This window comes from Abramis brama (genome assembly GCF_963993115.1).
Source record: "Abramis brama genome assembly, chromosome: 3".
In the NCBI taxonomy this organism is placed as follows: domain Eukaryota; kingdom Metazoa; phylum Chordata; class Actinopteri; order Cypriniformes; family Leuciscidae; genus Abramis; species Abramis brama.
Window position 1 is genome coordinate 6,468,746 of NC_139965.1, and position 13,234 is coordinate 6,481,979.

At 38.7% G+C, this 13,234-nt stretch overlaps 1 protein-coding gene across 2 annotated transcripts in view; it reads right to left on the minus strand.

The window, feature by feature from the left end:
- The window catches only part of LOC311079156 (Fc receptor-like protein 5), a 353,766-nt gene that overhangs the window by 18,175 nt on the left and 322,357 nt on the right, over positions 1-13,234 (minus strand). The window contains exons 1-5 of one of the 2 annotated variants that reach the window (XM_084108359.1): positions 13,055-13,151; positions 10,815-10,850; positions 8,426-8,674; positions 2,959-3,240; positions 371-625 (exon numbers count right to left, since the gene is read on the minus strand). The exons of the other annotated variant lie outside the window; for it this stretch is intronic. Of the exons in view, the coding sequence (XP_083964485.1) occupies positions 371-625; positions 2,959-3,240; positions 8,426-8,674; positions 10,815-10,850; positions 13,055-13,082 (850 nt within the window). The 5' untranslated portion in view covers positions 13,083-13,151. Of the gene's footprint in view, positions 1-370; positions 626-2,958; positions 3,241-8,425; positions 8,675-10,814; positions 10,851-13,054; positions 13,152-13,234 lie in introns of those variants that run through there. 2 annotated transcript variants of the gene reach the window in all.

The window sequence follows — 13,234 nt, forward strand, 5'->3', positions numbered from 1 at the left end:
CATAAAGTGAAGTTTTGACAGCGACGGCCATATTGTTTTAGCTGGGGTGCGTCTCTGAGGATCACACTGGGTTTTTTGTTGTTTTCCTTTTCTTCATAACATTAGTGATCAGAGATGTCTGGCAACTGTCAATAAATCTTCGAGAGGTTGAGAGTAGGAACGTAGATTGACCAGTAAATCTTCGCCTTGCAGCTCAGCTTTTCTTCACCACGACAAATCGGTACATGGACCGCATTATTGCTTTTGTTAATTAATGTTTAACTTAAGTGACAGAACATTGTTAATTCAGGACAGTAATTTTCATGTTTACATCAAACACGTTGCCTTTTAATACAAAAAAAAAAAGTTTTAATAAAAGCAAAGTATGTACCTCTCACTGTTATCTTTATTGCATCACTGAAGTGTGTGTAGTATTCTCCTCGCTTTGCTCTACACTCGTATGTTCCTCCATCAGAGACTCTCACAGATCTGATTGTTTTAGTTTCTGTATCATCACTGGATTCAGGGTTTGAGTCTTTCCTCCACAGAAACGTCCATCCAGTTGAGCTTCCCACGTCACAGCTGAGAGTAACTGTGTCTCCAGTGAACACTGAACTCTGGGGCTTTACAGTCAGAATCGGTTTATCTGGAAGTGAACAGTGATGCAGTGTTGAGCTCATTTATAGAGTTATTGGGCATATTTTTTCAGTATTCTTCTGTTTTTATCATTCTTTTTTATACAAAACTATGTAATTTTTTTTTTATTTAAAGGGGTGTTTGTCTTTTCTGCTCCCACTAGTAATAATATTATATATTATAAAATAATAATGATTGCATAATATGCACTAAGAATGTGAATTGAAAGGAGAAGAACGACTCGCTGCTTCTTAGCGTCTGTTTTCATGGATCTGTGTCTCATGTCGAAGCTGCGTCCTCTTGACGTCACATTTATATACGTCATAAAGAACGTCTTATTTCAGGACAGTCACCATTATAAAACTGAGCGTAATTCCTTGTGAAGTGTAAATTGTTGTAGTTTCCTCATGGGAATGTAATGGTCAGTTTACTGAGATGAAGAGCCTCATGTCTCATTTATCGGCCGCATATGTAAGGATGATAAAAATGATGTGATACTGATACATTGAATTGGTTGATATAAGTTAAAAGATACTTAAAATGGACCATAAAAAGGAGAAAGTTAAAATACTCCTATGGTCTGTAGATTGGTAATCTATTGCTTTTTGGATAAAAGAGGCTAAAGAGATTAATAGCATAAAAAGATGATCTGTGTTTAAAATGCTGTTTTATTTAACTTCTATAACATTTTGGGGAAATGCACCTTAAATTACAATATGCAGTGTTTGCTTGTTTACATAAGTTCACTTTCTTTTTGCTGTAAGTTTAAGTACCAGTTTGTTATTGGATGATCTGTTATCGATTGCTAATGCCTCGTTCAGCCTGTGTACGGAACGTGTGGCTTACGTTCGTCCATTACAACATTGGATTTGACTGAAGCTACATCATGTCCATGTCGTACTTTCTATTTCCTCTTTTACAGGTAAGAATGACGGTTGTATTATGTTTGAACGATTTATATGTGTTTAATACTGTAAGGAACATGTAAATGTTAATGATTGTAGTAATTTATGTATGCGCATTTGGCAGGCTAAACGTGAAGTGGTTGCTCCAGTGTAGCCTGTATGCTAGCTGTGTCGTGGATCGAGGTTAAAGCGTGGTGGTAATGTAGCCGCCGCCGCCACCGCCGTTTTCTCTGTGTGTATTTGTTTTATATCATAGGGATAAGATAAAAGTGCTATTGTTGAAGTTTAAGAAAAATGAGTGTTTAATGTGAAGAGGCAAGATAGTTTATATGGTTAAGTGCAACGCTACTACTGAGGGTAAAATGTTAAGTGTATTCTGAATTAATAATAACTATAAAACGTACTTAAATGTACTGTTTCAAGGTTATTTGCCAATACTGTTTTAAGATAGCCTACTGTAAACATATTTTCATATATTTTTGGTAACTCACTTTAAAGGTTAAATTGGGTATTTTAGTAATATGGAGTTATAACTGACTAGCTGATATTTTTCCTAATTGTGTAGTTTCTTAGAGGGACATTATTATGTTGTGTAAAGGGAAAATAACATGTTTAAGTGTGATACTGTGTAAACATGTTATTATGCTGTTCATGGTAAATGCATTACAACACTGGACTTGACTGAAGCTACATCGTGTCTGTGTCGTACTTTCTATTTCCTCTTTTACAGAGGCGTAACACATACGTCATAAAGAACGTCTTATTTCAGGACAGTCACCATTATAAAACTGACCGTTATTGCTAGTGAAGTGTAAACGGTTGTAGTTTCCTCATGGGAATGCAATGTTCAGTTTACTGAGATGAAGAGCCTCATGACGTATACGGCAAATAAATGTGACGGAGGATTCAGCCTTCGAAATGAGACACAGCCGGTGACTCCAGGGTTTGATGATCTGTGAGATTGAGAATGTGTGTGTGTTGTTCACCTTGAGCTCTGAGTGCCTGAACTTACTCACAGCGGCCTTTCTGGAGCCGATAACCACGAGTGAGAAAGGTCTATATTAAACACCAGTATTGGTATCGGCCCGATACTGCGCTCTCATATTCATACTCATAAAAATGCTCCGATACCAACAACCGATACTAATGCAGCGTGTGTGTTCAGTGTGTACAGTGTGTACAGTGTTTGTGTCCAGCCAAAGAAACTAACAACAGAGAGTATAATGGGGATAAAAAAGCTTGTTAAAAAAGAAAAAGATACAGTAGAAAGTCGTCTATGAAGTAAATATATCTAATCAGTGAAATATTAAACGAAATATAGTAACGCTTATATAGCTGTTGCGAGACGCACAAGCTTGTCGAGCGCATCCCTTTCTCACAGACATCAGTGGAAAGTTTGAAGTGAAAGTTTTTAGGAGGACAATGATGTTGAACTCACCTTTCACTGAGAGATAAAGAGAGCTTAATGTTGATGAGTTTGGTCTTCCATCTCTCTGTCCTTCACACCTGTACTGACCCTGATCAGACTCAGTAGCTCCTCTGATAGTGAGAGTGTCTCTGTTTACAGTGTAACGATCAGACGTCTGTAATATTACAGTGTCTTTGTCCCACTCATATCTCCAGTCACTGTGATCAGACTTTATCTCACACTTCAGATTGACTGTTTCTCCAGTGAATACTGGACTGTCTGGTGTCACAGTCACTGTAGATGTGGGCAAATCTGAGAAGAAACAGAAACATAAAGACTCAAACTGCTCTTTCAGGGAATAAAACTGATTGTTCAGAAGGACCTTCGGTTGTAAACGCTGGTTGTAAATGGGAATGTTGCTGGTATAAACCCTGCAGTGAATGAACTGTTAACCATCACTATTGTGTCCTTGAACAAAGCATTTGACCAACGGTTTATAGAGGGATTTAGTTCATGGAGCCATTCTGTGGCAGAAATACATTACACTGGTCTTGGTCATACGATGATAAATATACTTTTGCAAAAAGTTAGAGAAAGTTGGAAAACCACAGTTTGTTACACAGTTACAAAAAATAAATAAATGTAAATGTATGTATTTCATGTTCTCACCACAGGTGAAGTGTCGAGTCTAATGGCCATTGAGAACATGAGATACATGTGTTTCTATTATTGGAGTGGTGTGCAACTTTCTCTTCACTTTTTTGTCACAGTTTGTTTTGCCCGCTGGATGTGTGCATTTTGTGTTGAACCTTTGTGATAAATATACTTTTACCACAACCATAACCAGCTAACAGGGAACGTTATCATAACTTTGGCTGACGTTAAGGATCTTTCAAAGTTATGAACAAAAATTCTTCCAGTAACGTCAATAAAATGTTTGTTCAATGTTATCTGGTCTTTAATGTTTAATCTAAATTAGCACAAAAACTGTAGTTTCTTCATCTTTAACACTCTTGGACTCATTTAGACATCGAGTTCAATCAACACTGAGGATTTTGCTGTGTGTCACGTCACTATAACTTTCCCCATTGGATTAATTAGAAAAGTTTTTTTGAGGAGGACTTTTGAGTTAATACAAATTAGGTTAAAATAATATTTCAGGAACATCATACGAACCTTCCAAAAAAAAATAATAATAATAAGCTCCACTAGCACTAAGAAAAATGGACACTTTAAAGTTTCCATCACCAAAACAAAAATGTTTTAATGTTCTTAGAACAAAAATGTGTAACTGTGAAAACACTCTGGTCTGGGTTTGTGGTTTTGACTTAAACACTAATAATAAGTCATGTCATTCTCTCTGACTTCAGTCCAAAGCTCATCAGAACTGAACTCAATCGCTCAAGTCAAGCACTTTTCTATTATCATGATACTCATGAATATCTCCTGTAACCATAGTGACAGTGACTAAATATTAAAGATGGAGACATGCATAACACTGGAAAGTCACAATGTACATGATTTTATAATAAACAAAAACCTCCACAAAACTCGCAACACACACACACACACACACACACACACACACACACACTCTAGTACATCTATCTTTATGAGGACATTCATTGACCCAATGCAATCTCTGGCCGCTTACCCTAACCTTACCCATCACAACTACTGTATTTTCCGGACTATAAGTCGCACTTTTTTTCATAGTTTGGCTGGTCCTGCGACTTATATTCAGGTGCGACTTGTATATCAAAATTAATTCAGACTGAGATGAACCAAGAGAAAACATTACCATCTACAGCCGCGAGAGGGCGCTCTAGTTGGCAGAGTTGTTCAGAAGCGACACCAAGGATGAAGAAAATTCAATGTGTGTTAATTCAATGTGTTAATGTGTTGCGTTAACATACCGGACACCTATTCAGCCTGTTGTTCTGTGTGCTACTGTGTTGAATAACTTGCCTTTCCAGATTAAATGTCTGTTCTTGGTTTTGGATTTTGTGAAATAAATTTCTAAATAAATGCGACTTATAGTCCAGTGCGACTTATATATGTTTTTTTCCTCTTCATGACGCATTTTTTGACTGAAGCGACTTATAGTCCGGAAAATACGGTAAGTGCCTTACCCGAACCCTGACCCTAAACCGACCCTTAACCTCATTATAACCTTATCCCTAAAACCCAAAGTTTGGCAAGTCTGCACATTTTTTTCATCTGCACATTTTTTTCAATAAGGAATACTTCTCACTCTGTGCCGGTCATTATTGTAAAAGGAACAAGAATTCACGAAGCAGAGTCTGTCAAGTATTTAGGCATAGTGTTGGACAGGACACTGTCATTTAAAAAGCATGTTTCAAAATTGATAAAAACTGTAAAATTTAATTTATTTTTCGCCCGCAAATGAGCACAGATGCAGCTAAGCTTTATATGCATGCGATGATATTGTCAAATTTTACATATTGCATCACAAGTTGGTCTCTATCAACTAACTCTGCGTTACAGCCGCTCCAAAGCTTGTACAAATAGGCACTCAAAATTTTAGATAAAAAACCTGTTTCATACCACTACTGTAACATTGTGAAGAAATATAAATTATTAACGTTTGAAAACTTTTTGTTTTCGAATGTCAGTTTAGTGTATATAAAATTTTTCATGATTTGGCACCACAGCCCCTGAGAATGTTTGTGAAATCGTTTGAAGAGGTAGGACTTAGAACAACGCGAGCCTCCTCCAGAGGAGACTGTTATGTCAATGTCACAGGTCGGGGTGGGGCGCCAGCGGGCCGCCCACCCCTCGCTTGCGGACCGCCCCTGAGGAGCTGACCGTGGACACGAAGGGAAAAGGCGGACACAGAATTCAAAATAAATATGCTCTTTATTAAATAATAAAAACAATCTTAAAAGAAAGTCTCTTCTTCAGCGTTCTCTTCGCGCATCTCAACACCTTCAGACAGAGAGAGGAATGAACATAATTCACAGCTTCCGCGTTCTCTTCTTCAGCGTTCTCTTCGCGTATCTCAGCACCTTCAGACAGAGAGAGGAATGAACATAGTTCACAGCTTCCGCGTTCTCTTCTTTAGCGTTCTCTTCGCGTATCTCAGCACCTTCAGACAGAGAGAGGAATGAACATAGTTCACAGCTTCCGCGTTCTCTTCTTTAGCGTTCTCTTCGCGTATCTCAACACCTTCAGACAGAGAGAGGAATGAACATAATTCACAGCTTCCGCGTTCTCTTCTTCAGCGTTCTCTTCGCGTATCTCAGCACCTTCAGACAGAGAGAGGAATGAACATAGTTCACAGCTTCCGCGTTCTCTTCTTCAGCGTTCTCTTCGCGTATCTCAACACCTTCAGACAGAGAGAGGAATGAACATAATTCACAGCTTCCGCGTTCTCTTCTTCAGCGTTCTCTTCGCGTATCTCAGCACCTTCAGACAGAGAGAGGAATGAACATAGTTCACAGCTTCCGCGTTCTCTTCTTTAGCGTTCTCTTCGCGTATCTCAACACCTTCAGACAGAGAGAGGAATGAACATAGTTCACAGCTTCCGCGTTCTCTTCTTCAGCGTTCTCTTCGCGTATCTCAGCACCTTCAGACAGAGAGAGGAATGAACATAGTTCACAGCTTCCGCGTTCTCTTCTTCAGCGTTCTCTTCGCGTATCTCAACACCTTCAGACAGAGAGAGGAATGAACATAGTTCACAGCTTCCGCGTTCTCTTCTTCAGCGTTCTCTTCGCGTATCTCAGCACCTTCAGACAGAGAGAGGAATGAACATAGTTCACAGCTTCCGCGTTCTCTTCTTTAGCGTTCTCTTCGCGTATCTCAACACCTTCAGACAGAGAGAGGAATGAACATAGTTCACAGCTTCCGCGTTCTCTTCTTTAGCGTTCTCTTCGCGTATCTCAACACCTTCAGACAGAGAGAGGAATGAACATAGTTCACAGCTTCCGCGTTCTCTTCTTTAGCGTTCTCTTCGCGTATCTCAGCACCTTCAGACAGAGAGAGGAATGAACATAGTTCACAGCTTCCGCGTTCTCTTCTTCAGCGTTTCTCTTCGCGTATCTCAACACCTTCAGACAGAGAGAGGAATGAACATAGTTCACAGCTTCCGCGTTCTCTTCTTCAGCGTTTCTCTTCGCGTATCTCAACACCTTCAGACAGAGAGAGGAATGAACATAGTTCACAGCTTCCGCGTTCTCTTCTTCAGCGTTTCTCTTCGCGTATCTCAGCACCAGGCTCAGGCAGGGAAGAGGTTAATGGTATTTCATCAATGCAGCAGGCTCAGGCAGAGAAGAGGTTAATGGTACAGCTGTGACTGCGAGTGAACAGCAGAATCAATTCCCACACTCGCATATTCACCACACACTGTAAGGTTCCACTCGTGCTCATTTCCACAATAAAACTGCAATTCAACAGACTCACGGTGCAACCAAGGCTTCCACCCGCAATCCAGCCGAAGTTTTCTCTGTCTCTGTCTCTCTCTCTCTCTCTCTCTCTCTCTCTCTCTCTCTCTCTCTCTCTCTCTCTCTCTCTCTCTCTCTCTCTCTCTCTCTCTCTCTCTCTCTCTCTCTCTCTCTCACAGTTACACCGCCAAAGTGTCCTTTTATGAGCCACCTTCCTCCTCCATGTCCCAATCACCATCCTATATCCTCTCCTCTCACACCTGGCGCGAGTTTTCCTCATCAAGCCTCGCCCGTCGCCATGACACTCACGTGGGAAACCGGAACCGTCCTGGTGTCACAGCGGAAGCGCTCCCCGGGGGAAACAAGTTCAAGAAAAAAAGGTTCCGGCCTTCGTCACCCCGTGACATCAACTTTAGGTCCTCTACCTTTGGACAGAATTGCTTCTCTGTGAAAGCTGCAGGGATGTGGAACTCGTTGCCTTTAACTATGCGAGAGAGTAGCACCTTGCAACAGTTTAAACTTAACCTGAAGAAGTGGTTGAAAGACGGTCAGATTTGTGATCATTAGCACAAAATTGGTTAATTGGGGTATTGTTAAAAATGTAAGAAGGTAAATTTAAAAGGGAACTGTAAATAGTATTGCAATACTGCAGGTATTGCAATATCATGGTTGTTGAGATGATCCTTTTGTAGGTGTTTTATCTGTATTGTGTATTGTGAATGGACTCATCAGTGGGAATGCGCATTGTCCACTGTATTAACCTGCTGTCACTTTGCCTCTGTCCAGGGACTACAGATGAAAATTAGCTTGTAGCTATTTCTGGTCTGTGCAACACATTTGTTGTGCAATGTCCCTGTCAAATAAACGAATAAATAAAAATAATAAGTCTTGACCCTCAAACTCTCAGAAAGTGAGGACCGGCCAAAATGTCCTCAGTTTACTCTCTTTGTCCTCACAAGACGTGTGCCGTTACTGAATAATGACTAAAAGTGAATTTCTTCAGTCCTCTTATAACAACAGATGTGGCTGAAGATTATAAGTGTAGAAATATGAATTTAAATGATCATTAAACAGATGTGAATATGAAGACTCACCTGATACAGTCAGTGTAACAGCATCACTGATGTCTGTGTGTGAGTCTGATCTATCTCCTCTACAACTGTATTCAACACTGTAAAACACTCTGAAACTGATCTCTGCTGTTGTTGTTGTATAGACAGTGTCTCCATCTCTAATCCAGCTGTATGTCTGAATGTCTCCTCCTCTCTGTATGTCACATGTGAGAGTGACTGACTCTCCTTCGAAGACACGCTGATCTGGCTTCACCGTCACTACAGGTTTCACTGAGAAACATAGAAGTAAATATTGAAAAGCATTGCAGTATCAAGATCTCTGTCATGAACTCAAAGCTTCATCAGGAGAAAAACACTCAAATTAAAAACCTAGTTTGCTTGTAAATTGTAATGATTAAATCAATTTAAAACAATTAAAACCTAACTGAAACTGATGTATGTATCCAGTCCGCATGTCCTTTGTATTATTGCTCTTCCAGTTCTGACCAGTAAATGATGCTGTTTACAGTCTGAGTGTTTAAATATCAGGGGCCGTATTCACAAAGCATTTTATCTTACCACTAGGAGAACTCCTAAATCACACTAAAAGATTTTAGCTAGGAGTTTTCTCTTAAAAGTTATTTACAACGCCTTTCAGACCAACTCTTAGTAAAGAAAAATGACAACTCCTAAACTAAGGGTGAGTCTTCGTTGCTATGGATGACATCATTACTCATGCACGAGCTTGACTGAAGTGACCACCTTGATTGGCTGATGATTGTAACGCGGGAATGATTCCAAACACCTCCCCTACGATGATGAGTGACAGGTGACAGGTCTGAGAATGCGTGCGCTACACAAGTAGTGCGAAGGGCGGAAGATGATGAATAACTGAATAAAGAGCCTAAATGAATAAAGAGTAAGGCAACACAAATAGCCTAGTAGCCTAATGAAACATATGGATTGATGCAATATCTTTTCAACATTATTGATTAATCTGTCACTATATGCCTCTGCCTACGTTTGCAAAGAGAAGAAAATTTTAATTTGATTCACAATGAAACGTTACAATGAGTTTACATGCAATGAGTAGCCTAGTTTTGGTTGTTGTTGGTGGCGTTATTGCATTATGCCTACAATGCAAAATTGTTCACTCGCGATTGGAAGCTCCTGTAGCCGGCGCATACGCATTTCAAAACATTGCAACGTGAAATGCCACAAAAAGCGGTTTGTGAATAGGTCTTAGTGAGTTAGGAGTCCTCTCGACTTCTTTTAAGCTGTCCCAGGCTTAGGTGCTACTTTTAGGGCTAAAATGCTTCGTGAATTACTCTTAGTCAAAAAAAATAGGAGTCCTAAAGTTACCAGTGACACGCCCATTATTTTTAGGAGTTGCTCCTAAATTCGCCAGTTAGGAGCTACTTTTAGCCTTAAAATGCTTTGTGAATACGGCCCCTGACCAGTAAATGATGCTGTTTACAGTCTGAGTGTTTAAAGATCAGGGGCCGTATTCACAAAGCATTTTATCTTACCACTAGGAGTACTCCTAAATCGCACTAAAAGATTTTAGCTAGGAGTTTTCTCTTAAAAGTTATTCACAACGCCTTTCAGACCTACTCTTAGTAAAGAAAAATGACAACTCCTAAACTAAGAGTGAGTCTTCGTTGCTATGGAAGACGTCATTACTCATGCACGAGCTGGACTGAAGTGTGCCTTGATTGGCTGATGATTGTAACGTGGGAATTATTCCAAACACTTCTTCTACGATGATGAGTGACAGGTGACACGACGCAGGCTTAAGTGCTACTTTTAGGGCTAAAATGCTTTGTGAATTACTCTTAGTCAAAAAAATTAGGAGTCCTAAAGTTACGAGTGACAAGCCCATTATTTTTAGGAGTTGCTCCTAAATTCGCCAGTTAGGAGCTACTTTTAGCCTTAAAATTCTTTGTGAATACGGCCCCTGAACTGAACTTACTAACTTCTGTCTGTCTGTTCTCAGGCCCTTTTCTCTTTCAGCCCTTCCAACCAAACCACACTGAATGAATAAAGCTAAGCATTGGTGCTCAAGATCTTAATGACACACAGTCAATAATTAATAAAAATTAGAAAAAAACTCACTGTGCAGAACTCATTTCTGTTTTATACAGTGGATTATGATCTTTTGAAATCAATGTCTGACTGAACTACTTTACAACTGCAAGACTGTTTGACTGATTGAATAAATAGCAGATTTCTGTAATGTTTTAAGGAACTACAGTCAGATGATTCTGTGAAATATGCAAAACATGAACATAAAACATCAGCAAAGAGACAAATGAGGGATCCTGATGTAAACATGAAGATAATATGGTTATAGTAAACCATATATAGTAAACTACTATAACACAATTCACATTAGTTACAAACTAAAATGTACTGCAGTAAAGCACAGTACCTTGACTGAGTCCAGAGTGAACGAGGGACATCAGCACTAAAAGCAGAAGAAACAGATATGAAGCTTTTCCATTCATTCAACACAATGTAAATCACACACTGAAACCTGTCTAGAGTTTATTCTACATGAACTGAAAGTGTTTTTCTGTTGTGATGCTCATTCAGGGGAACTGATGGATTATTCTCCAGCATTTAACATCATCACACACACTGACGTCACGGGACTCGTGACTGATACGAGAGTCGATTCACTGTTTGATTCACTGTTTGATTCACTGTTTGATTCACTGATGCTCAACAACAATTAAGCAGTATGAACACTAAAATGTTCAAACTAACATTTATGAATAGAAATATGAATAGATAAATATGAATAGATGAATAGGAAATATGAATAGATAAATATGTTTAAAAGGACAACACAAGTCTGAGACACTTTCTGATTGTCCAGCATTGGTGGAACATGTTCATATGTTGACGTAATGAACTTATTCTGGAAACCTGTGGTTATTCTGACACACGTGTGAACTGACATCATACAACAACTAAATATGAAGTTCAGGCGAACTGGTTAAAAATAACTGAAAAGTGTCTCAGGAAAGGGGAGGTATATTCTGAGAAAAGCTTTACTCACATCATATGACATTATAGGCTAATGTACAAGATTGTATTATTTAGAAAATAAGTAATTTAGCTATATATTTGTACATTATTATTTCCTCTGTGTGTGACTTTGGTTTGACTTTCTGAAGCCTGAAGAAAGCAGAAAATTATATTCTAGTATGTCTATTATATTCTAGTATGTCTATTATATTCTAGTATGTCTATTATATTCTAGTATGTCACTTATATTCTAGTATAATCACACGGTACAAAGACCTTTTACCCACAAATATCTATAGAGTGTGTTACCATCTTTAGAAAAGGATGTATGGTATATATGTGTGAGCTGAGCAAAAATCTGGAGTGGTTTTCTGCAGGAGACGCTCGGCTTTGTTGCAAAATAAAGTCTAATATTTCTGGCATCAAAGATCTCTGAGAAGTGATTTTTCACAAAAGAGAGAAACCAACAAAACTACTCATCAATAAATGTGATGTCCGTGTATTTCTGTAACTCTGTCTTCATAGTTCTTGAGATAGAGATAGAGAGGGAGGCTTATATCCAGGGCTTCCAATGCAATGCACTTGTACATAATGATTAGTGATTTGGGATTATTTTCATAGTCGATTAATCTGTTGAATATTTTCTCGATTAATCGTTTAGTTGTTTGGTCTATAATATGTCAGAAAAATGTTGATCAGTGTTTCCCAAAAGCCCAGGATGGTCACGTGGTTCACATGAGATGATTGACAGCTTTACAAACTAATAATATCGCACTGATGTCATAGCTGACGTGAATCAGGAAGAGGAGAGTCATCGCTAGCTCAAGTAGTTTTCAATCCAGACATTTGTCAAAATAAAATGTATTAGCTTTGCAATATATGAATAAATAAATATGTTCAAAAGGACAACAAAAGTCTGAGACACTTTCTGATTGTCCAGCATTGGTGGAACATGTTCATATGTCGACGTCATGAACTTGTTCTGGAAACCTGAGGTTATTCTGACACACGTGTGAACAACATCATACAACAACTACATATGAAGTTCAGGCGAACTGGTTAAAAATAACTAAAACGTTTCTCAGGAAAGAGAAGTTAGTTCTGAGAAAAGCTCTACTTTGTTTGATAAACTGTGTGTCCGCATGACAGTGAAATGTAAGTGTCCAGATACTTTTTGCAGTTATTTCTCAATAAGAGAGTCAGAGAGAAAGAGAAGTGATAGAGAAGATGAGTGTGTGTTCGGTCTCTGTTCTCAAACTCTCTGAGTCTCTGATGGAGAGTTTATTTAAAGATACAGCATCATTCAACACTAACTCACATCAACACAAATACATCTGATTTATCTCAACTACTTGAAATATGAAGAAAGATATTACATCAAAACTAAGCAAAAATACAAGCACACATTGCCTCCATCTTTCACACACATTATCACACAGATAAATGCATCATAAACCTCTTTATCTGACCAACACGTAACATCATCACATAAGATCTGATCAATACATAAAACAATAAGCAGTGAGACTGTGGATTCATAGACTCTCCTACAATCATTATTATATCCCATCTTCAGCTGAATACATCGCATTAGGAACAGAAAACAGAAGATGGTAAAGAATATGATCAAATACTCACAGATGAGAGGCAGTGCACAGGAGCCCATACTGTCACATTAATAGACTGTGTTAACAGCGCTGAGTGTTAAAACACACACTTCCTGTGTTTAAACTGTCATTTCACACTTCAAGAAGAGATGAGGGAGGAGAAGATACAGTAACTTACACAGAAATACACAGATAGAGAAAAGAGATATCC